At 50.0% G+C, this 23,825-nt stretch overlaps 9 protein-coding genes across 9 annotated transcripts; 3 read left to right on the forward strand and 6 right to left on the reverse strand.

Moving 5' to 3' along the window:
* Nucleotides 1-1,258: 1,258 nt before the first annotated feature.
* M436DRAFT_51799 (NAD(P)-binding protein) lies at nucleotides 1,259-2,359 on the reverse strand (the record flags this gene model as incomplete). Its single annotated transcript, XM_013569613.1, has 2 exons — nucleotides 1,259-2,124; nucleotides 2,182-2,359. 2 exons carry the CDS (start codon nucleotides 2,357-2,359, stop codon nucleotides 1,259-1,261), a joined length of 1,044 nt encoding a protein of 347 aa, XP_013425067.1.
* A 2,388-nt stretch (nucleotides 2,360-4,747) lies between these two features.
* M436DRAFT_51813 (glycoside hydrolase) lies at nucleotides 4,748-6,358 on the forward strand (the record flags this gene model as incomplete). Its single annotated transcript, XM_013569617.1, has 2 exons — nucleotides 4,748-5,989; nucleotides 6,068-6,358. The coding sequence occupies 2 exons, from the start codon at nucleotides 4,748-4,750 to the stop codon at nucleotides 6,356-6,358; spliced, it is 1,533 nt and encodes a 510-aa protein (XP_013425071.1).
* Nucleotides 6,359-7,131: 773 nt separating this feature from the next.
* On the reverse strand, nucleotides 7,132-8,574 carry M436DRAFT_65772 (uncharacterized protein; the record flags this gene model as incomplete). The annotated part of the gene is made up of 3 exons (XM_013569771.1): nucleotides 7,132-7,470; nucleotides 7,574-7,940; nucleotides 8,180-8,574. 3 exons carry the CDS (start codon nucleotides 8,572-8,574, stop codon nucleotides 7,132-7,134), a joined length of 1,101 nt encoding a protein of 366 aa, XP_013425225.1.
* Nucleotides 8,575-9,609: 1,035 nt separating this feature from the next.
* On the reverse strand, nucleotides 9,610-10,296 carry M436DRAFT_83935 (uncharacterized protein; the record flags this gene model as incomplete). The annotated part of the gene is made up of 1 exon (XM_013569847.1): nucleotides 9,610-10,296. The coding sequence occupies one exon, from the start codon at nucleotides 10,294-10,296 to the stop codon at nucleotides 9,610-9,612; it is 687 nt and encodes a 228-aa protein (XP_013425301.1).
* Nucleotides 10,297-12,418: 2,122 nt separating this feature from the next.
* On the forward strand, nucleotides 12,419-13,265 carry M436DRAFT_74697 (uncharacterized protein; the record flags this gene model as incomplete). Its single annotated transcript, XM_013569848.1, has 2 exons — nucleotides 12,419-12,645; nucleotides 12,743-13,265. 2 exons carry the CDS (start codon nucleotides 12,419-12,421, stop codon nucleotides 13,263-13,265), a joined length of 750 nt encoding a protein of 249 aa, XP_013425302.1.
* A 216-nt stretch (nucleotides 13,266-13,481) lies between these two features.
* Nucleotides 13,482-14,116, reverse strand: M436DRAFT_65775 (uncharacterized protein; the record flags this gene model as incomplete). Its single annotated transcript, XM_013569772.1, has 2 exons — nucleotides 13,482-13,801; nucleotides 14,008-14,116. 2 exons carry the CDS (start codon nucleotides 14,114-14,116, stop codon nucleotides 13,482-13,484), a joined length of 429 nt encoding a protein of 142 aa, XP_013425226.1.
* A 1,039-nt stretch (nucleotides 14,117-15,155) lies between these two features.
* M436DRAFT_51982 (STE3-domain-containing protein) lies at nucleotides 15,156-16,282 on the reverse strand (the record flags this gene model as incomplete). Its single annotated transcript, XM_013569643.1, has 2 exons — nucleotides 15,156-15,637; nucleotides 15,700-16,282. The coding sequence occupies 2 exons, from the start codon at nucleotides 16,280-16,282 to the stop codon at nucleotides 15,156-15,158; spliced, it is 1,065 nt and encodes a 354-aa protein (XP_013425097.1).
* Nucleotides 16,283-17,113: 831 nt separating this feature from the next.
* On the forward strand, nucleotides 17,114-18,258 carry M436DRAFT_65777 (glutathione S-transferase; the record flags this gene model as incomplete). Its single annotated transcript, XM_013569773.1, has 3 exons — nucleotides 17,114-17,365; nucleotides 17,398-17,503; nucleotides 17,621-18,258. The coding sequence occupies 3 exons, from the start codon at nucleotides 17,114-17,116 to the stop codon at nucleotides 18,256-18,258; spliced, it is 996 nt and encodes a 331-aa protein (XP_013425227.1).
* A 2,392-nt stretch (nucleotides 18,259-20,650) lies between these two features.
* On the reverse strand, nucleotides 20,651-22,615 carry M436DRAFT_74699 (kinase-like protein; the record flags this gene model as incomplete). Its single annotated transcript, XM_013569849.1, has 2 exons — nucleotides 20,651-21,947; nucleotides 22,596-22,615. The coding sequence occupies 2 exons, from the start codon at nucleotides 22,613-22,615 to the stop codon at nucleotides 20,651-20,653; spliced, it is 1,317 nt and encodes a 438-aa protein (XP_013425303.1).
* Between the last annotated feature and the right edge of the window lie 1,210 nt (nucleotides 22,616-23,825).

Genomic DNA, 23,825 nt, shown 5'->3' on the forward strand with positions numbered 1-23,825 from the left:
GCCTAAGACCAACGTTCAGCAAAAGTCAGGATCACCTTTTGTAGAAACTTAGCTGGTGGATTTGACTATACGAGATATATTGCCCCGCAACCCGCGACGGATGAATACACACCGAGGTGACGATCAGGGACGGCTCGTAAAAGCAGTAGCTATTCGTGGAAAATCGTCCTCGAGCCTTTACACCTTCTTACATCTACAGCCAAGCTCGCAGATCTGTACGTTATAGTGTTGGCATCATGCAGATGTTGTCGGTTCTCTGGAACAGTAGGGAGCGAAGGGTGGGGTAGAAGTCGCAGCGCAAACGCACCAGCCAGGGACGTCGCTTCCTCAAATGAGAGACAAGGTCATATTCAAAAGGACAACACCTTGCGAAAAGTGGCTTTGCTGTTTGTTGAATGGTCTCCATTTGGCATATGCAGCGGCTCTTTTGACTACGTGTATACAAAGACGGTCGCGTCGCGAATTCGCTTCATCGCGCGTACATAGAATGCGTCGTTCAAGCGGACCTCCCCTTGTCCTTGTGGTACAGATCCGGGAGATGTCGTAATTCAGGACTGTATAATACGCGTGGCATCCGTATGTGCTCAAGATGGAAGTGGAAGGTCGTTCTGGATGCGCAGCAAAGAACGGCAAGAAGATTCGCGACTCCCAATTTGCCCCGCCTCGGAAAAATCATGTCCATCTTTCGTCCACAACATAACCATCCTACCAACCATATCTTACTGCGTGATTCAGCAGTTCAGAACCAGCCATGCTGCCTCCGAGACCTCCTTGCATAGAGACGATCAATTCATAACCTTCTGAGCGAGTAGATCCTCCAAAATCTTGATGCGTTTGTTCATCTTGGAGATGTCGTTGGTTGCAAATGCGAGCGACGTGGAGACGTATATGAACCACAGTCCAAAGCTGACAGCGTAGAAAATCATCAGCTGTCGCTTGAGATTGGCGGAGTCTGGCATTTTGAGGTGATGCGATGCAGGTGAGGAGATTTAGTGGGAAGGTGATATGTGGATTTGTGGGTGTAACAAGGCCTAAAAGACTCGTATCGTGGAACAAATGACAATCAAGAAGGAACGTTGCAGGCGTGCAATAGATTTTAGGCGATCGACTTATGGAACTGGGATACCTATTTGACGCGCCGCCGAAGAAAGAGCGACGCTATCTTTATCGATCTATCGATTACAAGATTTTGAACAGAATAGTAGTATCGCAAGCTCATTAGATCATTCGTGATGTTATGCTAAAAGACATCCAGGCTCTACAGTCTAGCCTTGCCATCCTTCTGCGTGCTAACCTCAACAAGCAATTTACCAGTGTTAACGCCCTTGTACAGGTCTCTCAATCCTTGCTCTGCCTTGCCCAATCCACCCTCGATAACAGTCTCCTTTCTCTGCAGCTTGCCCTCGTTGAGCCACTGTGCCAATTCTTGTCTGGCAGTTGCGTACTTGTCTGCAAAGTCAAACACGATGAAACCTTGCATGCGAATACGCATGGAGATAATCATCATGTAGTTCTTGAGTCCTCTAGGTGCGGCATTGTTGTAATCGCTGATAGCGCCACAGCACACGAAGCGAGAGAATGGCTTTGCGCGAGAGAGAGCAAGATCGAGAATCTCGCCGCCGACGTTGTCGAAGAAGACGTCAATCAAGCCTTTGGTTGCGTTGCGGAATTTGGTGGTGAAGTCGGCGTCCTTGTAGTTGAGTGCATCGTCCAAACCGAGGTCGTTCTTCAACCATGAGACCTTGTCGTCGGAACCGGCCAATCCAAGGACTTTGGCGCCCTTGAGCTTGGCAATCTGTGCAACAACACTACCGGTTGCGCCGGCAGCACCAGAGACGACGACAAAGTCGCCTTCCTTGACTTGACCAACTTCGATGATACCGAAGTATGCGGTCAAGCCAGTCATACCGAGAACACCGAGGGCGTCAGTGGTGCGGCCGTTGGAAGGTAGGTCAACACGTTCAAGAGCCTTCTCATCTACCACGGCGAGTTCTGTCCAGCCAACAAATCCAGTAGCGAGTGTGCCGACCGGGAACTTTTCGGATTTGGATGCCTCGACGGTACCAATAGCGACTCCGCGCATGATCTCGCCAATTTGTACGGGAGGGACATATGAGCGTGTGTCTTTGAGATTGAGTCAGTCACAAAACAGCCGGGTATTGATGACAAAATCAATCTTACCATTGAGCCATCCTCTCATGGCAGGATCAAGACTGAGGTACAGAGAACGGAAGATGACTTGACCATCCTTGAGATCGGACTCCTTGGGAGCAGCATTCGATCTGACCTCGAAGGTCTCTCCAGCAACGATTTCGCTCTTCGGGCGAGCAGCAAGATGTACTGATTGATATTGAGACATTGTGTATGTGTATGATGATAATGTAGATACAATCTTCTCTCTCTCTCGAAACGGAACTGTCGAGATATAAAAGTATCTGTGAAGATGCGAAACGTGGGGAGAGCTTCCGATCCAGGGACGGGGCCGAGGCCGAGACTCGCCTCGGCTTACTCTTGCGAGTAACATTAAGCGAAAACCTCGTTTGCAGGCAAACTCTGTCAGTAATGTTAAGCGAATGTCACCTCAATGTCCATCGAACTGGTAAGGTACTTCAGCGGTGTGCTGAATCAGCTGTAGGAGTGCGACGATGTTGGCGCATAAGTTGACTCATCCGAAGACGCCAAACGAATACGCTGTTCGCTTCCGACTCTTTGAACAGTACAACCACGTTCATCGTTCGACTTACATTCTGAGCGCCCATGGTGTGTTTTTGCTGCAGCCGTCGGTCTGGTTCAGAAGATACAAAGCAGTTCTGACGCACAAAACTTACTATCGTGATACCTACCTTGAGGTGTCATGTATGCTTGATTACCGCAAGTGTGCTTCTACATTTTGGCGCTCTTGGTGGCTATGCAAAGATGTACGCCGGGCTTAACCACCGTTTCAAAGCCGTTCGCGTCGGCAAGACGACGCTCGTTGGAAGGCTCCAGTGTCTTTTGCAACGGCTTATTCGAATGCGCCATCGTAATCACCAGACGCTGAACAGTGACTCGACAGCAGATGATGCCGGGGTCGACTAAGCATATGTCCTAATTGAAGACGGACAGTGAAGGCTTACCCGAGCATCGAGGGATAATCGGCGTGAGTGCGTGGTAGGCCATCGAATAGCATGCTAGTTGTTGTTGTGAATAAGCTCTCTGCTGCAAGTTCAGGTCAGTTACAATGATCTGGACAGTCCGTCATAGGGAGGCTTATGTGCCAGTGATTGATCGGAAAAAGGAGATGTGTTCATGAGGAATCACTAGTCTAACATCTATTTTTACTCCTGGACTCATCTGGCAGATTGGTGACGAAGAACAATATAGAGAAATTGAGACTCACTTGACATGTATACGTATCTCAGCTGAAGCGATCGACATGATTGTCGCATGGGCTGACGGCGCTGAGACTCTTGTCTCTTGCCAGCCGCTCTGTACGATGGCACAGTGGTCGCAATAGAAGACTGGACGTCATGATGCTGTGGAATGTGAACCTATCCCTAAGAAGTAGTGATTCTAGATGTCGACGTCTCCTGAAGCAATTCATGGTTCTTGGAGAAGCTGCTCCTCGGATACTAGTTAGCCCTATACCAATCTTATCGTTATCCATGTCAATACTGATTCGAAGGATACACGCATTCGAACGGCGACTTGGATCATGCCAGATGCCAACAGCTCAAGACCAAAGGTTGCGGCTTGCGAAGTCAAGCTGAGATGGTTGTTGAGCAGTAGGAGCAGCTGGTTGGAAAGGTACGACAGACGAGGGACGAGCGACTTGCGCGTCCAGCTCATCTTCTTGATCTGCAGCCAGAACTGACATCTCAATCTAGTCACCACAGACAATCACAATCAATCGGTTACTGTTCAAGGAAAGTCTGGAGCACAACAAACAAGCAAGCGAAGGCCTATATGAAGTCATCCAATTTCGACATGACCCGGACACCCGTTTGGCAGGCCGCACGGAGGACGGTGCAGGCAGTTCAGAGGCGCAGCGGCGGGCGCGAGATTTGGCCAATCTGTGGTTGCTCCCCGGACTCTTGAGTCGAGTGTTTTCGCAACAGGCCTCACAACAATTTCCGCAGAGCCAATCCGCTGAGCTGCCGTTGACAGTGAGCTGACGATCGCATACGGCGAAAAGTTAGCTCGAGGTACGCGGCGTCAACGCCTCTCCAGCGCCACAACCTGCTTTGTGCCGGCTCTTGTCTTGGACGACACGCGGACCAGTATAACGCATAACTAGAAACGAAGCGACATGCAGATATGATTACTTGGGTCAACCGACAGGGTACAGGACCATGTCTCGATATGAAGGACTACCAAGTAATATTCAGGTTGCACATGATTGAATCCGATCTCAGGAGAAGGCGAGAAGCCTTGTCTCGTCCGGTTGATTCGCGGGTGCAAGTGGATCCTGGCTTTCATCTTACTATGTTTGGCATACGCTTGCCTGCTTGTGCGCAAGTCCACGGAGCGGATCCTTCCACTGGTTGTCGCAGACTCCAACTGACACACCGGCGCCGGGTGATGGCGCAGATCAGGGCGAAGACACGCAGGTACAAAACTTTGGACGTCGCCAGATGTTCTAAGCCGTCTCATCTTTTTTCTATCCACCTTCGAATCTCCAACCCATCGTCACTCTTTCCTTTGGGTCTATTTTCGACACACACATTCTTTATTTTTCTCTCTTCATCAGGATCAATCGGATATCAAAATGCGTGCTTCTTTCTACGCTCTTGCCGGCAGCGCTGCCTCGGCCATGGCTGCCACCCGTGGTTTCAACTACGGCTCTCAGGGTAACACTCTCGAGACTTTCACCAACCAGTTCGAGTCTGCTCAGGCCATCACCGACTACGCCTCGGCCCGTCTTTACACCATGATCCAGGACGGCACTGCCAACACTGTCATCTCCGCCATCCCCGCCGCCATCAAGACCAACACCACTCTTCTTCTTGGTCTGTGGGCTTCCGAGAACCAGGACGCTTTCAACAATGAGCTTACTGCTCTCAAGACTGCTATCAGCCAGTTCGGTTCCCAGGGTCTTGCCGACCTGACTGTCGGTATCTCTGTCGGTTCTGAGGATCTTTACCGCATCTCCGAGACCGGTATCAAGCAAAAGAGTGGTTACGGCCAGACTGCCGACGTCCTCGTCGACTACATCGGCCAGGTCCGCGAGGCCGTCAAGGGCACCCCCCTTGCCAACGTCCCCATCGGCCACGTCGACACCTGGAACGCATACACCAACACCTCCAACTCTGCCATTCTCGGCGCTGTTGACTTCCTTGGTCTCGATGAGTACCCCTTCTACCAGGACGGTGAGGGCAACTCGATCGACAACGCCTCGGACCTCTTCTGGAAGGCTTACGACAAGGTTGAGGCTGTTGCTGGCGGCAAGCCTCTCTGGGTCACCGAGACCGGATGGCCCGTTAAGGGTGCCACTGAGGACGAGGCCGTTCCCAGCGTTGAGAATGCCGCCAAGTTCTGGCAGGACATTGCTTGCGAGCTTGAGGCCCGCTGCATCAACTTCTGGTGGTACATCCTGAACGATGACGGCGCTTCGCCCTCGTTCTCGGTTGCCAGCGGTATTGACGGTGCCAACACCAAGGCTCTTTACGACCTCAAGTGCCCCAACGCCTCTACCTGTGGCGCCAAGTCTCTCTCTGGTTCTTCCTCATCTTCTTCCTCTGCCGCTTCGTCTTCTGCTGCTGGTTCCAAGACTGCCTCTTCCGGATCCGCCTCTACCACCGACGCTGCTGTCGCTGGCATCAAGGTTGGCTCCAACGGCACCGCCTCCGTCGAGCCTGTTGTTTACGTCACCGAGGTCACCACTTCGTACACCACAACATGTCCTGCAGGAAGCCCGGTCACCATCTCTGGAAAGGAGACCACTTTGACCACTCCCACTGTTTTCGTCACCACCCACGCCGTTTCCTCGACCGTCTCTACCAGCCAGACTGTTGTTCCTACCACCATTGTCAACGCTGTCACCCGTTCGATCACCTCTGCCGGTAAGGTCGTTCCCGTCACCAAGGAGTCGACTCAGGTCACCTGGGCCCCTACTTCTTCCATCGCTGGAGCTATCGTTCCTTCCGGTGCTGTTGTTCCCTCGGGCGCTGCTCTTCCCTCAGGCGCCGCTGCTGCTTCTGGTTCCAACGGTGTCGTTGTCGGTCCTTCCGGCACCACTCTTGCCTCCTCGTGGGCCGCTAACCAGACCCCTGGTGCTGCTGGTGCCACCGCCAGCCCCTCCGCCTACAAGGGCGCTGGTGTCAAGGTCGGTGGTTCCGTCGCTCTTGCCCTCGGTGCTGCTGCTGCCGCTCTCCTCTAAATCATCGGTTTGATTTGATTGGAGTGTATTGACGAAAGCATCTTGTCTTGTTTTTTTTTGTGTCACCATTTTCAAGCGATTACTACAAACCACTTCTTTGTCTATCCTTTTCAAATAGTCCTTCTACACAAGGCTTTCATCTTTCCCCTGGTTATTCCTGCATAGTTAGATGCAAGAAACCAAATCTCAAAAATATTGAATATACTCAAATATGTTCCGTCTGCCCATCGTGACTTCCATGGCGTGTCTCCACTATGGAAATGCAAAGTCGTGTTTACGAGTGTGATGCAGTCCAGTGAGGGCCTGGATCTACGTCCGTCTCATCGGACAACCTGTGATGCATAGTTACTATAGAAATGCAAGATCTTCCTCTGGAAACACACCTTTGTTCGCTGAGAGCTCTGAAGAAGGATGATTATTTCCTCTTCCACGTGCAAAGGTATATCACGTAAGTGACTATAGAAATGCACAGTGTTTAGTTGGATCACAAGATGTCCATTGAGAGCCCATAAAACACAGGCAAGTGTGAAGGAAAAAGTATCGATTTTGTCTGTTCGCGAGTGTGGGATTTCATGTGCTCTCATCACGGCAGTACCAGCAATTGGTATACTATAAAGATGCACAGTGTTTAGCCGATTGATACAAAGTCCAGTGAGAGCCCATGAAACACAGGCAAAAGTGAAGCAAAACAATCTCGAATAATTATATTGACTTGAGCAACAGCATTATACCCGAACTATAGCCGGGCCCAACTTCATCCCTTTGCTATCTCTCTACTTCTCCTCATCCTCCTCAACCTCGGAGGTGACGCACGAGGCTTCTTCTTCATTTTCAGAACTCTCAGCAGCGACGTTGGATGATGAGTCGTCTTCAGTCTCGTTCTCGTCATCGGTGGTGCCCGACTCAACCATTTCCTCGTCCATCTCATCATCATCATCATCATCATCTTCTTCTTCTTCTTCTTCTTCTTCTTCTTCCTCCTCCGACTCGTCTCCTCCTGAACGGGCGCGGAAGTCCTCGACCTCACTCTCCAACTCGTTGTTGATGCGCTCCATCAACTCCCAACTGACGAGTTCCATAGCGTTTGCCTCGACTGCTTCCTTGATTTCTCTCTTGAAGTTGAATCACCGCTGGCGAAAGATGTTGTCCATTGAGACATTGTCGCAGGAAGCCTCTCTGTTGACACGAACTCTCTCCGTCTGCCATAACCCGGACCTTGATCTTTCCTGAAGCGAAGTGTCCAGCGCCGTCTTCGAAGTAGCCAGTCTCGTAGTCATCTGTGTATGAGCCAAAGCGGGTGATTCCGCTTCTAAGGAAGTAGCCGAGGGATTCTTCGTTATAGATGTCGAATTGCAGGGAATCTCCAACACCGCGCAGGACCACTGCTTCGAGTTGTTTGAGATAGGGTTTAAGGTAGAGTGCGTGGGTGTCGTGGTGGCAGCGTATAACATTGCGAAGCATTAGAGACACAACGCTTGTTGGTGTTGCACAGGGCCGTTTCGATTTGAGATGTCGTACGGTTGTGTTGGCGGTGGAAAAAAGTTGGAAGCCACGTGGAGATGATGTGGTATCTGTCCGGTGACTGTGACCCGATATAGTTGTTCCGCGGGTTCAAGACGAGAAGAGAAGTGCAAGTCGTGTCCAGAGAAGCGTGGATCAGAGAAATGTGGTTCCGTTTTGTTTCACAAGGTTAAAGTCCATAAGTGTTGGTGTGGTGGCGATGAGAGCAGGTGTGCTGATGTGCTCAAAACCCTGAAGAAGACAATCCAAGAGGTATGTCGTAGAAGACTCTTGCATCATCCACCAGAATCTGGAACCGACTTGCAGAAGTCACTTCTGTCGTTATTGAGTGTGCCGTCAGGAGAAGTGGTAGGAGGAGTCGACTCAGGGCTTGAGACGACATTGGTAGGGTGCTCAATATCGATAACGTCTGGGTAGAACTCGCAAGTGCCGGACCTGCCACTCTTTGGCTTGGACACCACGCGGAGGAAGCGCTGAGTGCGAGTGCGGCGATCAGGAGCGCACTCGTCCTTGGCCTCCTTGTTCTCTAAGAAGGTAGCAGGATAGCGGACTTTGACGGAGATGCTGTCGGTCACGAGTATCTTCTCGCACACAAAGTTGATCGTCGGCTTTGCGCGTTTGTTGTCGCCAGTGGTACTGGCAGCCAGCTTTCGATTGAGTTCCTCGAGCCTGGGCTCGATGAGGAAGTCCTTCATGGTGGTTGACAGGAGATCAATGATGGAGATGTGAGCTTGAAGAAGATGGAAAGTTCAAGACGCGGTTATGGTACACGAGAGTGGTGTTTGGGATGAGAGGAGAAGACGAGACGAAGCAACGCATAAACAACTACTATACTGCCGAGCGGAGTTTCCAGTACTGCACTCGACTAACACCACGGCAACCGCTCCTTCGTGTACACGCCATCTTGAGAAACCAAACAGTCTTGAGAATCCAGCGTTATGTTCGTATGTTCTGCTTGGAGTGGGGTGAGTAAATGATGCGCTGTAGAGACGAAGCTCTCGCAAGACCATATTTTGTCCCGAGTTAATCACAATGACCCAAGGCTTTTCTCGGGAGACGATGTTGTCTGAATGATCTTGATTCGCTTTCTGTATACTGGCAGTGCCTGACTTTTGTGGATCTCAGTCTCGTGATGATTGTTTCGCCGACTCCTTGAAAACCACAATCCTGACCCCTGAATCAAAAAGACAAGCAAAAAACGAATGTGTGTGTCAATGACGTTCCCATCTCCTTGCAAGAAACATGAATACCGTTGTCGCACGATCTTTCAACGATGCTTGAGCGATCTGCTGTGAACATTCACCTCGAAATAAACCACCCTTTCCACCTCTGTGAACCCCGATGCCGACCCATGAATCAGAAAAGAAAAGTATGGAATGTATGCGTCGTAGCTGTTTTTTGATGAGAAGAATCCAAGCCCGTTGGCTGACGATTTTTCTGGTTGATGTTGTTTTTTTGCAGTGCTGATGGTTGTGTTTATGGCTGTCTGCGGAGCCACCGCTGTTGAAAAAACACCAAACGATCAAGTGCTTGACAAAACGAAAGACTGTATGATGAACTTTTGGTTGGCTGCGGAACCACCGCTTGTAGAGGGAGACTTGAACGACCGAGTGATTGATGGACAGCAGCAAGGTAGAGGATGATGAGTCTGCAGGAGCAGAAATTAGTTGGAACGTCTTCGCACGAAAGCAAGGAGAAGGGGTGACTGACCTTTGTACGCTGTGAACTCCTTACGAGAAGTAGCTCTGGCGTCTGTTGCTGTGGTGCTTTCTCTCGTGGGCTTTCTTGAGCCATGACAGATGGAAGTCGATACGTTCCAAGATAAGTTCGAACTCTGCCGCGCCCAAACCACCATAACTCCTGGAGTTGACGCGCTCCGTGAGTGTTGTCTTGAGATCCTCTACCATCGTGACACCAAGCTGGACGCAGTGGTCAAGGTGGCGTCGATGGGCAAGGTACACGCCCTGGGCCTCAATTCCTCCGTTCAGTTCCTTGATAGTGATCTCGTTGTTGTCGGCGACGGTGATCTCGATCTCATAGTCGTAGCCGGGCACGATGCTGTGCTTGACGCGCAGGCGACGGAAGTGGGCACTGCTGCGTTCGCCAACTTTCTCCAGCCATTGGAATGCTGCTTGACGCAGGGGATGGTTGCCAGTGGTATCGAGCACGAAGAGGCAAGAACCGAAGTAGAGTGGCATGAGTTCAGCTGCGATTGAGCTGCAGGTGTTCATCAGGGCGGCAGGTACCTGAGGGCTTTTCCATGTAGGACTGAGAAGGCCGAGATGGGTGGGAAACTTCTTGCGGTTGCCGCACAACAGGTGATAGATGATGTATCTAACCTCCACTGGTAGATCGAGAAAGCTGATCGTGAGTGGTTTGTGTAGTGACATCTTGTTGCTGATAGTGGTAGCAGGCATGTTAGGAATGGGTCGCGAGAGAGTAGTCGCGTGTGTTGTGGTAGGAGGAAAGAAGAGAGAGGGTAAATAAAGCAAACTATATAGGGGTCCGAAGACGTCGACGGGCACTCCTCGAATATTCCGGACCTTCTGACGACGTTGACGATGTGGGCTACCTTCGTGAGTAGCTCCGTCACATTAAGTCGTCGTTGACGAAAGACCTGGGATATTCGATGGTGCCGTCGACGATGGATTATCTACGTCGAAATCGAGTGAGTGAGTATCTCCTCGTGAGTTGTTCCCGTCGTATCACGACGACATGGAAAGGTTTGGAACAGTAATCATACGGTACCCTTATTTGATGCTTGACTTACTCTTGCTCTAGTAGCGACAGGCACAAGTGAGCTTTGTATCGAAATGCATATAGCATACTGCTTCTGTAGACAGCAGAAAGGATCATCTCTAGAGGCACCCGTGAGGTATACCGCAAGGCACACAGATACACATTTCGGATCACTATGTTCACTATGACCTACACTTTTAAAGTCTATCGTGATCTCGAAGGGTGGTTTGAATGGAATATATATATCTGTCGTGTGAGAAGCCCCTTGCTTTGCTTTGGACGCAAAAGATACCCCCTTGCTTTCTTCGAGAGCCATAGATGTCTGCCTTGCGTCCACAGATTCCAATCGGAACCCATCTTTCCTGAGGTCACACTGTCGTATGTAGACACGCAAGATCTGATGAACACGCGCAGAGCAAGAAGACTGTTTTCCGGGTGTCTGAGTATACTACAATCTCATCAAGCGACGTGGACACAGAACACGTATCGACGTATTACAAGGCTCATATGAGTTTCTGGCTCAGCAGCTTGCGAAAGGAATGTGCATCCTCCAGGGTGCTTATGCTCCTGCCAGTCAGACCGAACAGACGGTTGAGCGCCGCCAGACACGGTCTTGCGACTCACGCCACCTTCTGTAATGTGGTACATCGGCCGACTCTGTGCTTTCGATGCTCTTGACATTGTAATGGCATTTGTTAGTGACGTCTGATTTCGGATCTATCGTCTACTCCATCAGACGTTACTTCAAATATCCAAGCACTTCTGTAGCTACTTTATTTCCAGAAATGGTAAGTCCAAGATACTAGTCCATCAGCATTCTCCATCGCAGAATGCACGGCTTTCTTTGGAGCCTCTCTCATACTTTGGTTGGCATTGCATTGGCCATCGATTCGTTATACTTACAAACCGCTTCCAAACTCTTTGCGCATATTTCCACAGACGCAAGAGCATCAATCATACATTTCAGCCCCGTCCTGCAGTGAGGTCTTGGCCAGGACCAATTGGGCATAACTTCTTATATGGCTTGTTCCACGAGATAGTCGACCGGCAGTACCGCAGAACTCCTAGGGTCCAGATCCACCACTTCTGTGTAATGTTCACTCGTGTCGGAAATGAGAAGATTGTATATGTGATTTCGAAGTTCTCCTGGCAGGTCCAGGAAAGATATGTTCTGAAGCTTCCAATGTTGCAGAGCGTCAATGAAAGACGGACTGAGGATACCATAGTCCAGTTCATGCCGGGACGTCCGAACAGGTTTTGCCAGTGCCATTGCAAAGTTTGCGTGAGCCTGAGTGTGGAGGAAACTTTGACGCAGGAAGAGAAGACAAGTCTGGCGACCGTCAGCGATCCACGACGATCGTTGGTAATGGCCCTACGAGGAAGAATAAAGCGTCTTGGCTACAGCTCAGAGTCCACAGGTAAGGAGAAGTTCTGAAGCCAGAACGAGTTTTGGCGGCAGGGACATGATGCTGGCGCCTGAGTCGCGCTGGATGCCTGAACCAGGGTCTCGATTGAGAATAACGAAGCCGAGCATATATTCTCATTCATACCGGATCAATCATCTTGAACCTTAGATGACTACCCAGAGTACTTGATGACGAGAGATGTGGAGTGACTGAATGCTCGATGTTCTGATAGTCGTTGTCAACAGAGTGTGGGCATTGAAGGAAACGAATGGCAGCTTCCTCCGAGTCGACGCTCCAGACCCCGCATCGGTGACGACGACGCGTCTCCTGGACGTTTCCACCATCTGGACATTCGACAGTCAATCACATTTGTACATACAACAAGACAGTGAATATGAAGATTATCGTCACAGGCTGCACAGGCGTGGTCGGCTCCGAGGTGGTGCGCTCGGCCATCAAGCATCAGTTCATCACACACATCTACGCCGTCACCCGCAAACCTCTCGACCCCAAGATTGCCGACCACAACAAGGTCACCCAGATCATCCACGACGACTTTGAGCAATGGCCCGATCACTTGCTGAGGCTGTTCGAACATGAAGGCGTCAGAGGCTGCATCTGGTAAGCTTCCTTGTCCTCCAATTCATAGCCCTATACCACCACCATTGGACAAGATAAGAAGGCATGACGAGCAAAGAGCTAATTGCCTACCCACCAGGTGCATCGGCGGCTGGGCCAACAAATTCGCCTCTCTAGAAGAAGCCCAACGCATCAACATCTCCCTCGCCCACACGGCCGCCGAAACCTTTGCAACCACCCTCTGCCCCTCCCCCGCCGAGATCTTCCAGACGAAAAACAAACGCGGCATCGCCTTCCGTTTCATCTACATGTCCTGCGCTGGCGCCGAGCAAAACCCTTTCGCTTCCCTCTGGTGGAGTGCCGATAGCAGAAAGATGAAAGGAGCTGCTGAAAAAGGGCTCTTTGAGTTGGCTGATTCACGCAATCCTGGAAGTCTGGAGTGCTATGCTCTGAGATTGGGAAAGGTGTTGCCTGGAGGCTCAACGGTGTATAATCTGACGACTATGGGAGTCAGTCAGAGTATTTCTGATGCACATGTTGCAAAGTGCGCTCTCAATACCGTGCTGGATGGACGCACAAAGGAAGAGGGAGGCAGGATTTTGGAGAATGCGGATTGTCTGGGCGACGATTGGGCAAATATCAACAGTCTTTCTATTGATTGAGAAAGGAACAAGCATAGCGAAATGTGGAGGACATGCATTATCACGAATTGGGCAAGCAAACTTATGGGTCATGGAATATGGTTTTCTGGAGTTCATGGCATTGGTATTTCATTTTCTGCTTTCGTCATTCTCTGCTGTGCGCATTCCTTCTTGACATTATACCGCTCTCATCCCGGCAGCCACAAGCGACAACATCCTCGTGCATTGCGACCAAGATCAAATCTTCTTGTCGCCCATCTTCTTACCGCTGACGGCCTTCACACGCTTCTGCTTCTTGGGAGCGGGCTCGGGCTCGGGCTCCTCACCCTTGCCGACACCACCGGGTCCAGCATCGTCGTCGACACCACCGGGCTCAGCAACGTCATCTCCTCGAGCAGCGCCTTCGTCGAGGGCTCTCTTCTTGCCCTTGCCCTTCTGGGCAGTAGCAGCACGGGTGACTGTCTTTTTGCGAGAAGAGGAGACACGAGCGGCGGCGACCAGCTTTCTGATCTGGTCCGTGATGGCACGCACAGTGGGCTTTTCGCCCAGGTTGGGGGCTATTGTTGGGCGGGTGAGATTAGTGGTTTCTTCTTGTGAGGTGCAGGAATGGGATGACGATAAAAATCCACAACGGAAGATGAGGGAGGTACGTGTGCCAAAGAGATAGGATGAAAGTGAATGGAATGGAATGGATTGAGATGATATAGAATGAGTGTGGATGAAATGAGATGTAACAAAATCAAACGCAAATGTGATTACTCACTCCAAGCAGTGAGAGCAGCCTCAGCCATCTCGTTGGTGGCAGTGACTTCGGCAACACTGAGGGCAGCAGCTAGGATATGGGCGTTCAAGGTGGGCTCCCACTTGACCATTGTGGCGGTTCGTTGCGTTGTTTGGTATTGGGGATGTAGATATTGGGCTGACGGGGCGCTGAGTGTGCTTAGAGAGGCGTCAGTCGTGTGCAATGTGCAAGAGTGATCAAGAATTCGTATGGGATTTGTAGGGGTGAGAGAGATTCCGTATGGGATGTGCAAGAGTGTTTGGATTCTCGTACTGAATGTGCAAGTCGTCGAAAGTGAACGAGCTCGTACAAAATGTGCAGGTACGATCGGGGAAGCGTACAAGTGGTCTTTGAAGGACGTGGACAAGGAAAGGGACGGTTGATCGACCATTCGCGAGTGAGAAGTTGTGCTGAATGCAACTTACCTAGAGAGTTCTTTTGCGCACGCGTCTCTGCTTGCGATGATTCTGTGTTGATTGGGATGCGGATACTGGTGGAGCAGTTGTAAAGAGATGACGGACAGGAAGAGGAGAACTCAAGTCTTTTCGCAGTGCAAGGAAGTTCTGACAGAGTCGAAGGAAGGAAGAGAGCAAGTTTAGATCGCTTTTCAAAAACAAAACAGGACAGCACAATTCGTTCAATTGCCTTCTCGAACTTTTTCGTTCGTTCGATGCAAACGACCATCGTGTCTTCGAATTGGAGACCAGAGCTTCATCTCATGCGCAGAGAGACTATCATGCCATTACTGTACTAGATGTACCTTCCCACTTTTGATACGAAACGCCAATCACCCATGCATTTATCCTCCGAACTTCATATTAAGCAACGAAGCTCTCTCTCTTGATCTCTTTGCTGACCAATACACCTCGATCGTCTCCATCGCTAGTCTGTCGTCGATGTGAGAAGACTGGTAACTCGTATTTGGTACCTGGCTGCTCGAGCCTGCGTCTCGGATCGAAGCGACGGAAGAACGCGGTCAGAGGGCGGGCGGGTGATGCAGGAGTGTTCAAATTGTCGGAATGCTTGATGATGCCAGGCGAAGTCGAAGCTCTCGAACATGTAACTCGCGAGCTACAATTCGATGTCAGTCATTCTATTGTCGAAGATTGACGTTCAGCATGCAAAATATCTTACCTTTCCGTCGTTGCGATCCAAGAAGATTTTCTCCACAGCAATCTTTTGCTGTTATCCGTGGAAAGTCCTCCTCGTTGAGAGGATCCATGACTGTCCAGCGATAAGACCGGAAACAATCTTCCCAGTCCCATCTTGACCAACCACTCCTTGTACATGCCCTTGGCGTCTCTACCCATGCCGAAGAAAAAGAAGATCAAGAAGCCACATGCTAGATTGATCCATCGATCGTAGAGAACAGTGGAAGGCAAGACCACGGATGTGTTCCATGTCGCTGGGTCGTGAAGTTTGCGAAAATTGAATGGGTAGCTTTGACGTGGGTATTGAGTGACGATAATGTAGATTTGGACAGGTGTGATACCGAGGATGAGTGTAGAGGCGGTAGCGAAGAGGCAGAAGAAGCGACTCCGTGTTGTGTTGCTGCTGGCAAGGATGCTGTTGAAAGATGAACGGTATTTGTTGAGGCGGTAGATGACGAGGACTGTCAGAGAAAAAAGTATAATTAGACGCAATTCGGTGCAGAGAATGGGTGTATGAACTTACTCGCATAGTATAGAGCGATAGCATTCGCGATCATTGGGGGTAAGAAGATCAGGACGAAACCTGTCCAGCTCATCAAGCTCATAGGCTGACAGCCCGAGACTCCGAGAAGAGCAAATCGATTCAGCTGCACAATATACTGAAGAATCATGGTCAGAAGCGGAAGCCCAACGCACCAAACCATCTCGACAGCTGTGTTCCATCTCTTCTGTGCTTTGGAAGGACCCAGTAAGTTCTTGTCGACATTCAACACTGCAGCCAGAGCTCGTAACAGACACAGCACAGCAGCGTTGAGTCCAGCAGTACGAGCACCCAACAGCTTGATTTCGACATCGCAGAGACCTTGGCCATCATACATGTCGCGCATGTCGATATATGGCCAGATAATTACATTGAGAACGCTAAGGAAGTTCATCAGCATGACCCAGAAGACCATGCTGACAGCTGCCGTGTTGCGATTGCGGAGATGCCATATCAGTGGCGGAAAGTTGAGGATAAAGACGAATGGTGCCAACACGGCGAGGATCACCCCTTGGGGTATGATGTGGTCTTCGATGATCAAGTAATTCTCATCTTGAGTGGCCATTGCTGCCGACTCGTATGAACAAATGCCGAGCAGTGTTGAAAGAAGGTTTTGCGTAACGAGAGGTACTTGTGGGTAATGGAAGCAGATGATCGTGGTTCTTTGAAGAGGATGAAAGGAAATGTTGGTAGGAAGAGCCCATTGGAAAGAGTACTTGACCGAGTATAACTCCTACTCAATAAGCCCGATAGGCATCAATAACCTGAGACAGGACGAATAGGTCTGCTCGCTGTTGTCACAGCAGAGTCAAAAGTCACGAATAGCAGTGTTGTATTGGGAAGCTGCTTATTGAGTTGCGAGAGGTGTTTCTCATCTCTATTGAGCTAAGGTGGGTGTCTGAGAAGGCGTGGCTCCCAGACTTGCCGGATTTGGTGCTCAATAGGGAAAACACCACCGAAGGCGACACACGCTTCTTGCAAAGCGAAGCATGCCTCATGAAGGTGTGTTACTCAATTTGAAAAGATTCGAAGACGCACAGGGCATGTCTGGAATTGGCTTGTATACCCAGATCGAAGTTGGGGTGCAGTTTGGTGAAGGAGTGTCTTGAAGGTGTAGCCTGCCGAAAGTTATCGAAGCAAATGTTTGCCATCGCATAAGCACACACAGCTTGAGCTGTTCCTTGCATAATTCCTTTTGGAATGCCAGCCAGCAGCGACGCACGTTGAGCCAGGTTCGACGGTCCAACAGAGGTGTCGCGTGCTGTTGATACAAGGCACGGGAGTGCGACCAGAACTTGCCTGTGTTGGGGAACTCCAAGATTGCTGACACTGACTAATGACACCACGCTGTCTGGATATGTTTGGTTTGTGTTATCTGTTTGATGATACTTGAAGCATGTTTGGAAAGGACGGTGGAAACATAAAGCTCGATTTGAGTCTGAGAGGTGCGCACACACTGTGCCCAACACCAATTCTCAACACTCGTGGGCAACGATCATCCCCAACGGCTGTGCGCAACAAGTGTCTTGAACGGGTAGCAATCTTTGCCTCTAGTCAGACGTCGTTCCACCTTTCATGCTTCCAGCAAACGGATACTGCATCTTCTCTCTCTAACGAAACCGAAGCCAAGAAGTTCAACTCTTCACAAGTAGTATAAGGAATACCTATAATCACCACCAGCCTCTTCTCTCCAGCTTCAGTCCGGCGAAGCGAGTATGTGTTATATCCGGCCCAGTTTACTACCTTGCTGGATTTAATGAGCCTATGTTCTTCATATTGCTACCGAGTAAGCCAACACAGAGAACGGGACATATATGGAGGGTATCTCACCGAGATATCTGGTCCTACGACCCTGAAAATACCTTACAGACAGAATACACAATGCTTCTTTACGACGCTTAAGCTCCAAATTCTTATGTGATCCGTCTTCTCATTCTCGAGCGAAAGGGACTCACACTCGATATCCAAACAGTCGACGTCATGGCACTGGAGAACCGCAAGCCTGCCTGCCGCAATCACGTCAACCCACGCGGCGAAGTGCCGGCCCTTAGGATCAGCAATGCCTTTGTCCTCACCGAGATCACAGCCATCTGCGAATACCTCGATGAAGTTGCTGTTGGCGGTACATCTCTGTCTAGCTCAACACCACTGGAGCGCGCAGAAATGCGCATGTGGCTACGTCGTATGAATCTAGATATCTCCCAGCCTGCCATCGAGTGGTACCGCAACGACCTAGCGATAATGGACTATTACATAGGCAATCGAATTCCCACGCCGGCCGCGCAGATTAATCACAAGAGCACGATCGACAAGTTCCTTAATCTCTGGGATGACGAGCTCGAGGGCAAAACCTGGCTCTGTGGCGACAGATTTTCTGCTGCAGACATACACTTTTACGGTTTGATGTTCATGACGAGACAGATGGTTCCATGGCTCGATTTTCCTACCCGCGAGAACGTCGCCGCGTACATCTCCAACATGGACCAGCGTGAGGCAAGCCAGAAGGCCAATGGACTATTTGGTTCTAGCGTTTCTGTTTAGAGGGGCCTGTCTTGATGTTTCATGTAAGTGCTGTCCTCGGATCCACAAACGCTCGTCCTGCCGACCTCTCCCTAGCTATACAGACTCCTCGATCATCTCCTCCGCAACCTTCTCAACATCAAAGTACAAAAGCTCACCTAACCGCTCCATCATCCTCTCCCTCTCGATCCCCTGTCTCTCACTCAGCTCCACAAACGCCTTCTCATTCCTAACTCTCGGCACCAAAACCTGCTTTCCAACTTCCATTTCTTGCACAACCGTGAAATTTGTGCCTCCGCTTAACCTATACTTCCTCTGTTCTTGACGTGCAACAGGAGGATCATAAGTGAATATCGTTCCATCACGATCAAACTCTGCGCCATCGGTAATGCAGTCAGAGGGTAATCCAGAACAGTAGGGTACTTCTCCTGCATTGGCAAAGATTTGTTGGAACGTGGATGGTTGGTCAGAATAGTTCAGACCCTGACCATTTGACCAGGGGCCCGTGGAAGTGTAGAGGAGGTAGAGTATAGCAGCTTGACCTACATCGCTCCCTATCGTCAGAGGTTCTGCATCTTCTGGGGGGGGTGAATGCAAAGGAAAAGAGCAAAGAGACCACTTACGATAATTCTCTCCAGTATTCACACACCTACTCACCGGCCCTCCCCTCTTGACATCCACATCACCGTTGCTTGTAGTCATGTACGGGTACATACTACACGCCGTTCCCTGCCTCTGACATCTATCGTCTAGATTCGGCAGCACAGCACCATCAACACCTACATAGCACCCTGCACTGTGCTTTCTAGCTAGCTCAATCCAAACAGGAGGGAGTTCAGAAGTGATGTTTCAGGTCAGTGTGCTGCCGTAGCCGCGACAGTAGGCACCGTAGCACATGTTTGCGCATACGGAGGGGATGTTGAGAGCTTGATTGCTGTTGCCGAGGCAGGACCAGAGGATTGTTGGGGGGTGGGGTCCGTTGGTTGCTTGACGGGGGAGGAGAGGTGATGAGATGGTGAGGTTGAGGAAGAGAGAGAGGGTGATGAGGATGAACAGATTCATGTTTTCGGTTTTGTCGGTTGCGATGTGTACAAAAGGACTTTGTGCTGTTCAGGGTCTGAGGGAAGTGTTTGCAAGTTCAAGACACATGTGAGTGGAAGACCTACCTTTATGCTCAGATCTTCGCTGAGGTCTCACTTTCTTGTCCATGGGCAGAGCAATCAGCAGACAAGATGCCTGTCAGTGTCTAGGTGAGTACATTTGTAGGCAATCTGTGTTTCTGAGAACCAGAAGGTAGGCATTGCGTTCTGGCAGGTGCAAACGACAGCAACCACAGCTCGCCTCTTGCGCCTGTAACCCACATCGTGGGAATATCGGCAGTCAGAGATGGACAAGCGATAAGATGACACAGAGCGTGATTGCAGCAAACACTCCTGGAGCAACCGCAGCCGTGACAAATATAGGAAGGTGCACACACCTCCGTACTAAGGTAAGTAGGAACACAAAGCTCGTAAGAATCTAAAGCGCTATATGTGTATACTTTTCAATCGACAATTCAGTGGGGTCGATGATGGCCAACGGCATATATACGGTTCTGCGGTGTATGTGCCGTTGAGTATCATTAACACTCCCTTTTGTTTGCTATCCGTATGACTATCGGTTCAAGTCGTCCGCTCGCTATGCCTTTCGCCTTTTGTGTGATCATAGCTTAGATAATCCTCTTTGCACCTACCAAAGACCTGTGAAATACCTACCTGGGTTATCAAGATTTTCGTTCTAATGTTACATAGGGGTGCATAGACTTAGCTAGACGTTTTGTAAGAGTCCGAATACCATATCTGCACACTTTCTAATCTCCCACTTAGTAGAGCGTGAGTTTCTTTGCGGTACATGCACAGCTCTGCGGTGGGTATGTCGTGCAGAAGTCCACGCTCTTTTGTTTTTTTGGCCGTGATGAGTGACTGACGGTTCGACTCGTCCGTTCGCCATATTCATTACGCTATATAGGTGACCACTTGCTTTAGCTGATGTGTTCCACCTTTATCCTGTACAAAATCTGTCACACGTGGGTACCTAGATGTGTGTGGTTGGACAATCTATGAGAGAGGAGATACTATACATAAACACTTTCCAATCACACAAATCGATAGGTCGTGAACTTCTTAGCGGCACACACACGGCTCTGCGGTGTGTGTGTTGTTGAGAAGTTCACGATCTCTTTTGTTGACGGTTCAAATCGTCTACTCGCTGAATCCTTTCGCTTTTTAAGTGATCACTGTGGTGGAGGAGGTGACAATTTTGCATTGTAGTGTTTTCATGCAGTATGTTGTTTGTTCGACGATACAAATTGTGTAGCCTTCCTTGCTTTCTTGGCGTAGGGTATATCTTGATCGAGCAGCTGTCCAGCAGCTACTCAAATCTTCTGTTCCCTACTCCAGATCCACTCGGGCACCCTCTGTACCCTTTCGTCAATTACTGCCTCTTCCCTGACCTCTTCCACCGCCAACCCCAAGAGCGTCCTCGCACTCGGTCTTGCCGATGCCGTATATCCCAGACATCTCCTCACCCACATGACCATTGTTTCTCCATACACCATTTCCAACTCTCTCCATTGTAGCGCCCTTTCTTTGGCTTCCCACTCCTTACCACCTCTTTCCCTCTGATACTCAAACAACAGAGATCTCATCACGGCGCCGACACCCCAGATATCGGATTTGGTCGTCAAGACGACGTTTTTGCTCATTTGATTCGCAGCTGCAATTCGGAAGCGATGCAGTAGTGAGGAAGAAGCGTCAAAGGCTTCTCTGACTTCCGGGGCGGAGTATCTATAAGTGCCTCTAGGGCCTTTGATATGAGACTCTACTCCTGCAGCGCCAAAATCAGCTAACACGATATCTGGATATAAGGATGCAGAAGATGGTGTGTTCATCGGCCAGCGAAGAAAGATATTTTCTGGTTTGATATCATTGTGAAGAATTGTTCGCCAGCGATTTGTCGCGTCGGGAAGATGTGTATGCTTGAGTGATCCAGCAGAGCTGAGGATGAGACCGTGATGGAGGTATGCAAGAGCGGCGGATAGTGAGTTGAAGATATGCGCGACAAACGATCTCGGCATTCTGCTACCATGTTTGATGCATCGATTGTTGAGTTCCCAGAGATCGCCGCCATCGCAATACTCCATCTGGAGGATATGGATCTGAATCCCTGCTACTGCATTCGATGTAACGCAATTGAACAGCTGTATAATATTAGGATGAGGATATAGATTCGTTTTGAGCTTGCCGAGCAGAATATACGCTTCATCGGAGATAATGCCATGCTCAGGGTGAGAAATCAAAGACTTGTCTCTCGTGATAGTCTTGAAGACGTAGAGTTTCCGGAGTCGCCTGGTGTGAATGTGTTGCATGACTACACAAGAAGAAGCTTCTCCGCCAGATGGCAGAATCTTCATGGCCACGAATGCGTACTCCATGGGCCCAAACATGTCAAAGTCTCCGTAGTCCTTCTCATAGTGACTCAAGAGGAAGGTGATGAGTTTGAGCTTGGCTATCTCGTCCAGATCTACGCAGTCACATAGCCAGATTTTGTGAAATAAGAAGTGAGTGAAGGAGTGGTTTTTGACGACGCCCTGCACAAGGTACTGGATGGATGGTTTGAAGGTGGTATCACTCGAAGATGCAGGAAGCTTTTCGGATTTTGATGTATCCAGGCTCGTTGGTGTAATGGTCTGCAGGACTAAAGTAACAGAATCAGCTTGCAAATTCTCTACCTGACTGCTGACCAGAGTCTTACCTCTGTACAAGAATGTGGAGACGACCGCGATGAATTCTAGGATGCGCCAGTAGATTACGGAAAGGAATGAGCGTCGAAACCACGGCTTAGCCTGGGTTTCGACAAAAGTCTTGCTGTCACGAACAAGATTTTTCGCCGTACATCGAGGACATAGACATGAAGGAACCGGCCCTCCGTCTAATCTACAGCTAGGACGATGTCTGTGTCTGATACCAGCGCCAGTGATGTTTGGAAGAGGAAGATTGTTCATGGAGAATGGAAAGGAAAGGAAATAGGCAAATTGAATGAGAGCAGTCGCTCGCTCGGATGCTTCACCTACCTTTATGCACCTATCCCTTAGCGAAGTAAGGATGAAATCAATGGTATTGTATGCTCCTAGCTGTCTTGCGCGTGTCTCTATTTGAAGAGACAGAGGCGAAGCGAAGGAGACAAGCGCGTTGTTCTAACGGAACAAGCATGACTTGAATAGAAACGTCGTCGTGACAGAGACGAGCATGACGGGAGGCGAGACCAGGTCTATTCGCCGTGTTGGACGCGATGAACGACTGTCAGGCAGAGAGACAGACACATGAGAAGATTGAGACATGGTCAGACGTGTGCATCCAGCCTGTGCGACAAGGACAGAAGGACTGATGACGTGGAATCGAACATGATAGACAAGGTGATCAATAAGAGCAGCAACTTGATGTACGCCTTGGGAAGGGAAGAGGTCATCAGGTTCCTGAAATCAATTGCAGGATTGCGACGACGGAGGGCCACATGACACGGACTGGACCAGTTGTGAGAGCGAATCGGGAATTTTGTCGTGCGCCAATGCATGCACAATGAGCGTCATGGCTGACAAGAACTTGTTTCAAGTTGATGATCAGGCCGGATATCGACAGGAGAATTCTAGCAACAGACGTCGCATGGGGGCTGTGAAGGCGTCTGTTGATCAAGGCTGTTCTTCTTGAAGGCGATTTGTACATGGTGAGTCTGTGGATCAACAAAACCAGCTTAAGGGCGGGAATGATGGAGTGATTCTTTTCTTAGGATGTTATCGCCACCGGAAACAGAGTGGGACTAGCAAAGCGCTTGGCTCCTGCAGCAGGGACGTTTGAGTTTTGCGGCGAAAGGCAACGGGTCTCCGCTTTGATTTCAGACGGACGTGCTGCGAAATGGTGAAAAGTCTTGGAGCGTCAGTGGCCGGAGAGGATACACAGAGCTATAGCGCGTCATATAAGCAGAATCTGAGATGATGCAGAGGCAACAAAGGTGGTACGGAATGGTAATGAGCAGCGGGCAGGATTGGCAGGTCAAAGTCAGGCAGGCGGGTTGTTGTTTTGTCCGTAGCAAGAAGGCGCAAACATTCAGGAGCCGGACCCTGCTGCAGCATAGAATCGGCAAGAGCGAGTTGTTTTGAGCAGGCGCGGAGCGACAATTGCATGCCAACAGCAGCTTCCTGAACCAACAAGGGCAAGAGGCAACAACAAGAGTCGTCGCAAACAGTTATAGCCGTTATTCCAGGGAGAAGGCTTCCAGAAGACGGCTTCCCTGACGGGTTGGAGTCTGTGTTGACACGCGGTTCCCCTTTTGCAAGAGTGTTGACCGCAATCTCGCTCCCGCATCCATCCCATGCTTGATGCACTAACACATCCACAACCGCAACCACAACCACTCCTCCGACATTCCACTTCATCCTCCGCACTCACAGCCCACATCTCATACACAACCCGCCCACTACTCTCTGCAGTCCAGTCTCCACCCGACCGACTGCTTCTGCCAAACACAAAGCCCGCCTTGTCGAGATTTGCTGG

The sequence above is a fragment of the Aureobasidium namibiae genome, assembly GCF_000721765.1.
Source record: "Aureobasidium namibiae CBS 147.97 unplaced genomic scaffold scaffold_14, whole genome shotgun sequence".
Classification (NCBI taxonomy): Eukaryota; Fungi; Ascomycota; class Dothideomycetes; order Dothideales; family Saccotheciaceae; genus Aureobasidium; species Aureobasidium namibiae.